Source organism: Erinaceus europaeus, chromosome 10 (genome assembly GCF_950295315.1).
Source record: "Erinaceus europaeus chromosome 10, mEriEur2.1, whole genome shotgun sequence".
In the NCBI taxonomy this organism is placed as follows: Eukaryota; Metazoa; Chordata; class Mammalia; order Eulipotyphla; family Erinaceidae; genus Erinaceus; species Erinaceus europaeus.
The window spans coordinates 7,632,611-7,642,652 of NC_080171.1; the positions used below are offsets into that span (position 1 = coordinate 7,632,611).

General features: G+C 41.9%; 1 protein-coding gene across 1 annotated transcript; it reads right to left on the reverse strand.

Moving 5' to 3' along the window:
• Positions 1–618: 618 nt before the first annotated feature.
• LOC103107382 (olfactory receptor 13F1-like) lies at positions 619–1,578 on the reverse strand. Its single transcript, XM_007516175.1, has one exon. The coding sequence runs from the start codon at positions 1,576–1,578 to the stop codon at positions 619–621; it is 960 nt and encodes a 319-aa protein (XP_007516237.1).
• Between the last annotated feature and the right edge of the window lie 8,464 nt (positions 1,579–10,042).

The following is a 10,042-nucleotide window of genomic DNA, read 5'->3' on the forward strand; positions in this document are numbered from 1 at the left end:
TTTTAAATGCCTGCATCCTCTTAAATTTTGAACTGTACTTCTTCTTCTAGTGTTTGCCCTTGAACTGTACTAATATATATGAGTTATTTCCTTGGTGTTCCTGAGTTCAGACCTAATCATCAGAAAGTAGAGCAAGTCAAAAATGAATGATAAATATTTTAATTTTAATGCTATATTTATTTTATTTTAATAAATGCCACATTATTTTTAGAAATACGACTCATTCCAGTTAGATGCTTCCTTACTGCAAAAAGTTTTATTTGCAAGTGAAATTAACACATCAGATATAATGTTGAACGCCTATCACAAATGAGTATTTCTGTGATAGATAGCATAATCGTTATGCAAAGACACTCTCATGCCTGAGGCTCCACAGTCCCAGGTTCAATCCCCTGCACCACTATAAACCAGAGCTGAGCAGTGCTCTGGTCAAAAAAAAAAATTGCAATGTGAGTAGTATGGATTAAGATAATGCATTCTGTATAAGGTGCACATGATATGGAAAAAGTAAAAACTAAAACAAACAAATGAGTACTTCCCAGAGTTTGGCTTCTACTGACTATTTTGCAGCTTTCTGGATAATATTGGATTACCCAGATGAGAATGAATTTTCTCATACTATTTCAGAACAGATATTAAAATTGTACCCAAAGTATTTGTCACCAGTAATTTTTTCACAGCTGCTTTTACCTCTTTGTTCCGTAGACTATAAATAATAGGATTCAACATAGGAGTTAATGCAGCGTATACCAAAGCCATAAATTTATCTATTTCCTGAGAGTCTACAGATGATGGTTTTAGGTACATGGAAAGAGCTGTCCCATAGAATAAAACCACCACGGTCAGATGGGCTGCACAAGTGGAAAAGGCTTTGCTTTGACCACCCACTGAGCTGATTCTCAGGATGTTTGAGAGAATAAATGCATAAGAGATACAAATGAGAAGCATTGGCATGGGGAGATAAAGAACAGCAATCACCAGCATGATTAACTGCAACATGGAAGTGTCTACACAAGCTAGTTTTAGGATCGCCAGAATTTCACATGTGAAGTGATTGATCACGTTATTGCCACACACGGATAACTGTAACACAGAGACAGTTTCTACCAAAGCAGCAAGACAACCAGCTACCCAGGAGCCAGCTGCAATCTGCACACAAACCCTCTTGTTCATGATGACGGGGTATCTCAAGGGGTTGCAGATGGCCACGTAGCGGTCATAGGCCATCAGAGACAGGAGAACACACTCAGTAGAGCCCATGGCAAGAGAGAAGTACATCTGAGCGGCACAGCCTGAGGGTGAGATGGTGTTTCTCCTTAAAACAAAGTTGGTCAGCATTGGAGTGAGGGCTGAAGAGGTATACAAGATGTCTAAAAAAGAGAGGTTGCTGAGGAAGAAGTACATGGGGGTGTGTAAGTGTGAATTCAGGATGGTGATGGAAATTAGAATGATGTTACCCAGCAAAGTGATCAAGTACATTAGTAAGCACAGCACACAGATGATGGCTTCCAATTTGGGGTAGTTGGAAAATCCCAGGAAGACAAAAATTGTTACAGATGTCAAATTTGCCTGGAGCATTTTTTATGTTGTGTCTATTACATGCATGCATCTAAAGAAAGATTGATGTCACACATGTAAAATATACCCTCCTTTCCTATTTTCTTCCTCCATAGTATGAACATGTACATAGTACTGTGTTTGAAGAAATGCGTCATTAATAGGGAAAGTTTGAAGCAGGAAGTCAACAATTATGAAATCTTCAAGGTGTTATTTTTAACTGCAAGACTATTTTGTAATGTTACGGAGAATGAAAGGTTGATTTCATAAATTCTATGAGATATCAAGGAATGGAACAATCTTCCACATTCCTTCTTTTTCAGAATCACATTTATAACAGGCCTATGTGAAGTTATTCATTTACCTCTGACCTTAACATGGTTTTATCTAGTGTGTTAATAATCTTCTTACTATAGGAATTGTCTTCTCTCTATATGGATGGTTTCTTCTGTTACTCTTGGAGTTCTGTCAAAAATAATGGGGAGATTTTGTAAGAAGAAAGAGGAAGAGACAGATAGAATGAGAGAGATGACTTAGCTAAACTCATAACATTTTACTTATTTTATTTATTTATTTATTTTTAATTTATTCCCTTTTGTTGCCCTCATTATTCTATTGTTATAGTTATTATTGTTGTTGATGTCATCATTGTCGGATAGGACAGAGAGAAATGGAGAAAGGAGGGGAAGATGGAGAGGGGGAGAAAAAGATAGACACCTGCAGACCTGCTTCACCACCTGTGAAGCGACTCCCCTGCAGGTGGGGAGACAGGGCCTCGAACCGGGATCCTTATGCCGGTCCTTGCACTTTGTACCACATGTGTTTAACCCGCTGCGTTACCACCCGACTCCCACGTTGTAAGATTTAAATATCAACACATACCCAGAGTTTCCATCTTGACTTAGAAAGAGGACAACAGATAAATTCTTGGTTGGAGTCACAGAGTAAGAAATGTCTTTCACATCACCATTGCTGTCTATCTTTGGATTCTCTAGAAACAGCTCCAAAGGACCAGCCATCAGCTCTGCAGGCCAATTTAAGTTATTTGTTGCTGGTGAAAAGTTTCCAATCCATTCGCCAAATTAAAGTTAGAAAACCATTTGTGCAGCACTAAGGATTCTGAAACTCCAGGGACAATGTCCCATAGATCCAATTATTGCCAGTAGCTGGTCTGTTCTAAGTGTGGCATTATTCAACAAAGGAAAAAAAATGTTTCCTGCAACCTAGCTTTTAGAAGTCACAAATGTGTTATAGAATCAGTCAGACTGCCTAGCTGAAATGAAGTTGGGGAGAATAATGCTGGAAATTTCTCCCTAAGGTAGAGTTAACTGGTACGTGTGAGCTACACCAATTCTTACTATGTAACCCACACAAGGCAGAGAGTGGAAAGTCTAAGTAGATCTCCCATTTTTCATAAAAACAGCTAGACGTCGACACATTTGAGAGTGTGTGTTCTTCACGGAACATATACGGCAGTTTGTTGTCCTGAACACTACTGTCTATAAAAAGAGCCATCGGGGAGTCAGCGGTAGCGCAGCTGGTTAAGCGCATGTGGTGCGAAGTGCACAGACAGGTTTAAGGATCCGGGTTCGAGCCCCTGGCTCCCCCACATGCAGGGGAATCCCTTCATAGGTAGTGAAGCAGGTCTGCAGGTGTCTGTCCTTCTCTCCCCCTCTCTGTCTTCCCCTCCTCTCTCCATTTCTATGTCCTATCCAACAAGGACGACAACAAGAATAACTACAACAATAAAACCACAAGGGCAACAAAAGGGGATAAATAAATATTAAAAAAAAAGAACTTAGAGCCATCATAGAAAGCCATTTCAATCCTTCAGAAATCCACTGGATACCATCTCTTTTAGGCAGTGCTTCTCATTTTCCAGGTACAGGTTCACTAATGGTGAACAGAGCAAGTGTTGAAGAAAACATGCTACGATTTCAGCATTGTACGATTGTGATCGGATGCTTTGCTTTTGGTGACAGGTCATGCTCGCAAATATTTCTGGATTTTCTTTTTAATTCACATCAAATAGGTCATCCTTATAAGAGGAGGTAGTAAGCTGGAACTATTGCTAAAAAAAAAAAAATTCAAAATGTCCCTGCTCACTGTGTAGTCTGTTACATTAGGAGGAATACTTACATTAGGAGGAATCTGTTTTCTACTCTGACCCTACAGAGGTAGAAACTCTGGTCCTGGATAATGCTGACAGGTCGCTACTTTAGCTATGACAAAACCTGTTACACATAAAATACTGAGACTTGCGTGGCAGGAGCAGCTCGTAGTTCACCTTATACAGGGCTAGCCTGCAGTACCCGCTGACGAGTGCCCTTAGCTTTGCTGCAAAATACGACACTTGGTCCAGCTTTTTCTCTGTCTTTTCCTTTTCTGAACTTAACTTCTTTTTTTTTATCATCAACTCTGTTTTATTTTGTTCTGGTTTCATTCTTTTTATTTATTTAAAAAAGGAGACATTAACAAAACCATAGGATAAGAGGGGTACAACTCCACACAGTTCCCACCACCAGAACTCTGTATCCCACCCCCTCCCCTGATAGCTTTCCTATTCTTTATCCCTCTGGGAGTATGGACCCAGGGTCATTGTGGGATGCAGAAGGTGGAAGGTCTGGCTTCCGTAGTTGCTTCCCCGCTGAACATGGGTGCTGACAGGTGGATCCACACCCCCAGTCTGCCTCTCTCTTTCCCTAGTGGTGCAGGGCTCTGGGGAAGCGGAGCTCCAGGACACATTGGTGGGGTTGTCTGTCCAGGGAAGTCTGGTCGGCATCATGCTGACATCTGGAACCTGGTGACTGTAAAGAGAGTTAACATACAAAGCCAAACAAATTGTTGAGCAGTCATGGACCTAAAGGCTGGAATAGTGCAGAGGAAGAGCTGGAGGTCCTCGCTGCAGACTATTATGTACTTTTGCTTTCAGGCTGACCTTACTTCTTGGGTTACACCTCTAAGGGAGATTATTTGTATTTATCCTTCTTTTGGCTTATTATGAATAGTAATGGTAAACTTAGATACCAGGAAAGATCTTTGATATCTCACTTTTAATTATTTTGTTTTATTTTATTTTATTTTTGCCTCCAGGGACTGGGACTTGGTGCCTATACTACAAATCCACTGCTCCTGAAAGCCATTTTTATTTTATTTTTTGGATATGACAGAGAAATTGAGAGAGGAGGGGAAGACAGAGAGATAAAGAGAGACATTTACAGCAATGTTTTACCACTGTGAAGTGATCTCCCATAGGTGGGGGAGCTGGGGACTCAAACTGGGATCCTTGAGTGGGTCCTTGACCTTCCTACTAAGTGCGCTTAACCTGGCCCCACTTTTAACTATTTTAGATATCCACCCACAAGTGGGGCTGTTGGATCACACTGTTGATCTGTTTTTAAGTTTTCAGAGACCTCCATAATGTTTCCATAGTGGTTATGCCATTTCACACTCTTCTCAGAATCGCCTAAGGCTTCCAAATATTCCACCTCTTTGCCAGAGCTCTGCTTGCTGGGCATCTGAGGGGCCCTCCCGGCAGCACTCAGACACTTCTTCCCACAACCGCCATCAAAATAAGCACAGGAGTAAAAACAAAACTCCAAGGTGCCTTCTGCATTTTTTTCTTCTTATCTTGAATAAATCACTTCATTAGCACCCAATAATATTCCATTAGTGGGGATAAAAATGATGATAAGTACAGGAGACCACCCTTCAGCCCCTTCTCTAGTTAGGCTTGTATAGTAGGAAAATAGAGTTATTGGTGAGGCAGAGTTATGAGGAAGGAAGCTTTGCTGTGGTCTGGGACTGCATGACAAAGATCTTCCAGGAAGAACCGATACCAAGTTCTGAATCTGGCAGTCCAATAATTCTGTGAAGGAAAAAAGCCATCCAGACAGTGAGAGCAGCACTGATTTTAATGCGGGGCTGTAAAATGTCATGTTGCTCTCTGGGAGAAAGAGAAATGAATCAGTGTGAATTGCCCATTAAAAACGAAAAAGTGGGTAGCAAATGACAGATTCAGAATTGTCACATCAGGTAGTTTATGCCAATTAGGGAGATTTATGACTCATATTTTAGTCAGTAAAGAGGAATCTTTGCCAGGAGAAAAAATGATGTCAGTATGACCTGAAGTTAAAAAAACAAAACAAAACACTTTGGTTGACTGAAGACTATAACTTAGTAATAAAGCCCAGGACTTCAAAGCCTGGGGCCTCTCGTTTCATGATGACACTGCAGATGCCAGAGCTGTTTATAAGCAGTGCTCTCAAGGCTCCTTCCACTTGAAAAGGTAAATAAATAATTCCTTAAAAAATATCATTAGCCCCCGGCTCCCCACCTGCAGGGGAGTCACTTCACTGGCAGTGAAGCAGGTCTGCAGGTGTCTATCTTTCTCTCCCCCTCTCTGTCTTCCCCTCCTCTCTCCATTTCTCTCTGTCCTATCCAGCAACGATGACATCAGTAACTACAACAGTAATAACTACAACAGCAATTTAAAGAAAAGGGCAACAAAAGGGAAAATAAATAAAGAAATAAAAAAAAAACACTGTGATGAGCTTGGGATGAATGACTAGGAGTGAGATGAGATGGAAATTAAATTTCTTTTTTTATTTTTAATATAATTTTTAAAAAATATTTATTTTATTTATTTATTCCCTTTTGTTGCCCTTGTTGTTTTATTGTTGTAGTTATTATTGTTGTTGTCATTGTTGGATAGGACAGAGAGAAATGGAGAGAGGAGGGGAAGACAGAGAGGGGGAGAGAAAGACAGACACCTGTAGACCTGCTTCACCTCCTGTGAAGCGACTCCCCTGCAGGTGGGGAGCCGGGGTTCGAACCGGGATCCTTATGCCGGTCCTTGTGCTTTGCGTCACCTGCGCTTAACCAGCTGCGCTACAGCCCGACTCCCGGAAATTAAATTTCTGACCATGAAAATTGTTGATGGAATTTTCAGCTTTGTGATAGATACCAAAATAGACTGAGCTAGGTATCCTCCGATCATCATGCCATTTGGTATCTAGACACAGGACTGCCTAACTTGGTTCTGGGCCTTATATAGAATATCATAGTTGAAGTTAATTTGGAAAAATGGGGGAGAGAGGGAAATGACTTCTCAGTTGAGATCAACACAGTCTTTTTAGGTGCTTGGTAACGTCTCATCTGGCCACTTGGCATTGTTGGGAGCAGCGGGCAGGTCTGTTGATAGATGCCACTGAGAGGCTGGTCAGTCCCCCCTGGGATTTCAGGGGACTCTGTATACAGGGTTAGAATGTGAGGGAACTAACCGGCAGAATACGAGGCATGGAGCTAGAGGCAATTGCGTTGATATGTGACTGTTTTCTCCTAGAGAAGATAATCTTTCATCATTCACTGAGACAGGTCCTACTGAAAAAAATCAGTACACGTTCCTGGTAAATAAGATCAAGAGAAAGAAAGCCTTATGAGCTAAGATTGAGGGCTGAGGGAGGTCACATAGTACTAACGCAAGAGTCTCTCCTGTCTAAGGCTGAAGAGGTCCAGGTTCATTTCCCCCGTACAGCCAGAAACCAGAGGTGAGCAAAACTCTGGTAAAATATTTCAGGTAAAGGTAGAATCATTAATTTGATTAAATGTTACAATTATTTAGTGATTACCTATTTTTTATATGTGATTAGTAGTAGGCTATTGGATTGTAAGATTACAATGTATAGTTTGAGACCATACTCACCACTAAAGATAAAACACCATAGTTCTCACAAGTCTTAGAAATCGTTTTCTTGTTTATGTTTTCTTTTACCGAGTGCATGTGTATCACATCTCTAGATTCCACAGCTGAGTGAAGTCGTGTATTAGTTGTCTTTCATCTTGTCATTTGTTTTGCTAAGCTTCAGTTCCATCCATTTTGTCCCAAAGGATACAATATCATCTTTTTGATTGCAGAATAGTATTCCATGGATACTATTGTGCTATTATAATAATTTCTTTAGCCAGAAATGTGTTGATGGGCATATAAGCTGCTTCCAGTTTTGGGCTACTTTGAATAAATGCTGATATGAATATAGAAGTGCATAAGCTTTTCTTTCTTTTTTCAAGTTAGTGTTTGAGTGGCATTGCTGGATCATAAGGTAATTCCATTTTCATTTGTTTAAAGACTCCCTAGAGAGTGCTCCACAGGGACTGCACCAACTTGCATCCCACCAGCAGTGTAGCCGAGCAGGGCAGAGCCATTTCTAGTGCTTTCAGGAAACTCCATTCTGTTTGTACAGGAGCTGGAACAATCTGTATTCTCACCAGCAGGGCAGAAAGGTTTCCTTTCCCTCATGTCCAACAATTGTTTCTGTTCTTTCTGATGCATGCCGTTCTCACATTATGAAGCGGTAGCTCCTTGTTGCCTTGACTTGCAATTCTCCAATTATAAGTACTTTTGAACATTTTCCATGTGCCTGTTTCCTTTTTTATATGAGAATCAAGCTAATGACTTAGTATCATGCAAAGAATATCTTTTCACTGACTGAACTGCAATGCGTGGAATGACTGCTTTCACTGAGATTCACAGACACATCATTTCAAGGATTTTAAAACGTTCTGAAACTAGCCCTCTTGCCCTTGTCGGAAAGCAGGGTTTCTCTGACATGTCTGTGGCCAGGAACTTACAGAATTCTTTTTTTTTTTTTCCCCTCCAGGGTTATTGCTGGGCTCAGTGCCTGCACCATGAATTCACTGCTCCTGGAGGCCATTTTTTCCCCTTTTGTTGTCCTTGTTGTTGTAGCCTCCTTGTGGTTATTATTGTTGCCATTGTTGATGTTGTTCGTTGTTGGATAGGACAGAGAGAAATGGAGAGAGGAGGGGAAGACAGAGAGGGGAGAGAAAGATAGACACCTGCAGACCTGCTTCACCGCCTGTGAAGCGACTCCCCTGCAGGTGGGGAGCTGGGGGCTCAAACCGGGATCCTTAGGCCGGTCCTTGCGCTTTGCGCCACGTGCCCTTAACCCACAGAACCACAGCCCGACCCCCAAACTTACAGAATTCTATCTTTAGATAACTCATTTTAGACAGACATTGTCATTTGTGGTATGCTTTGCTGTAGACAGAGAAGATTTAATGGTTCAGACCAGGTTCTTTCTCATCTGGATTAAGTAAATTATTTATAGAATAAAGTTATAATAGAAAGAGCCAAAAATTAAAAGCAACTGGAAGTTTGGACTACCAGAGGAACAGAGTGTGCCCATGGCAAAGTCACTAGCCAGAGAGGTTGTTTTCTGTTCTATCTCTCTGCCTCCTTCTAGTGAAATATGGAAATAAACAATCAGTTTGATGGTTGTCTTTGAGAAGACTCTGAAGTTGCATGCCTTCCCAACAAGCTTAAAATACTAGAGATTTGTTTCTTCAGATTAGCTTGAAGGTAAGAAGAGACACCACTCTCAGTACACAGAACCAGGTCAGGAGCAGTGTCCCTTGACCTCAAAGCTGACCTCCTTTTTTTTTTTTTTCCCAGGCAGAGGTATAGAAGCTGACAGCCCTCTGTGATGGGGGCAGTAAATCCTCCAGAGGAAAGGAATCTTCTGGCATCTGTACTGAGGACTTGCCAGGCTCCAGAGCCCTGACAAGTAGAGCATTGTGATTTCTGGCAAAAAGGAGAAACTAGGTTGGGAAGACAGCATAATGATTATGCAAAAATAGTTATATGCCCAGGCTCCAAAGGCCCTGTTCATTCCCTTGCTAAACACTGGGCAGGCTCTCTCTCTCTCTCTCTCTCTCTCTCTCTCTCTCTCTGATCTATATTTATTTATTGAGACAGCCAGAAATAGAGAGGAAGGGGGTAATAGGGAGAGAGACAGAGGGATTACCTGTAGCTCTGCTCCACCACTCACAAAGCTTTCCCATTGCAGGTGGGGCGTTGGGGGGAGGGGCTTGAACCCGGATCCTTGTGCACTGTAACATGTGTGCTCAACCAGTACTTCACCACCCTGATCCTCTGTGTGTCTTTCTCTTTGAATCTCTCTCATGAAATTAAAGCAAATAAAACATCTTAAGGAAAAGAGGCAAACAGGCCATTTCCAAGTCACCCCGGTCACTCAGTTTACCCTGATGTTTGTTGGAGCACTGTCTGTTGGTAACAAGAACTGTTAGTAATGTTCTCTGCAGCCCTGTGCAAGCTGTGCCCATCCCAGAGAACTCCAAGCTGCCTTGGAGTTCTCTAAGGGATGCTTGGAGAACTCCAAGCATCCCTTGAGATGGGATGGGGGAGGGCATGCTCTCTGTTCTTCTGTCTCCCTGCTTAGGGTCTCTGAACACAAAGCTTGTGGCAAAGAGGAGTGAGAGCATACCTTGTGCTACTCGCTTGCTTTCTACACTGTGGGGAGTCAGAGAGCACCACACAGTGTGGATCCCACTGTTTTCACAGAGCATTGCAATGTTTAGCCAAGGAGCTAGAGAGAGGCCACAGGGGCAGCTGGGCATTAGGAGGGGCAGAGATGAAATTTGGGGCCACGCATAGACAAGATTGGCT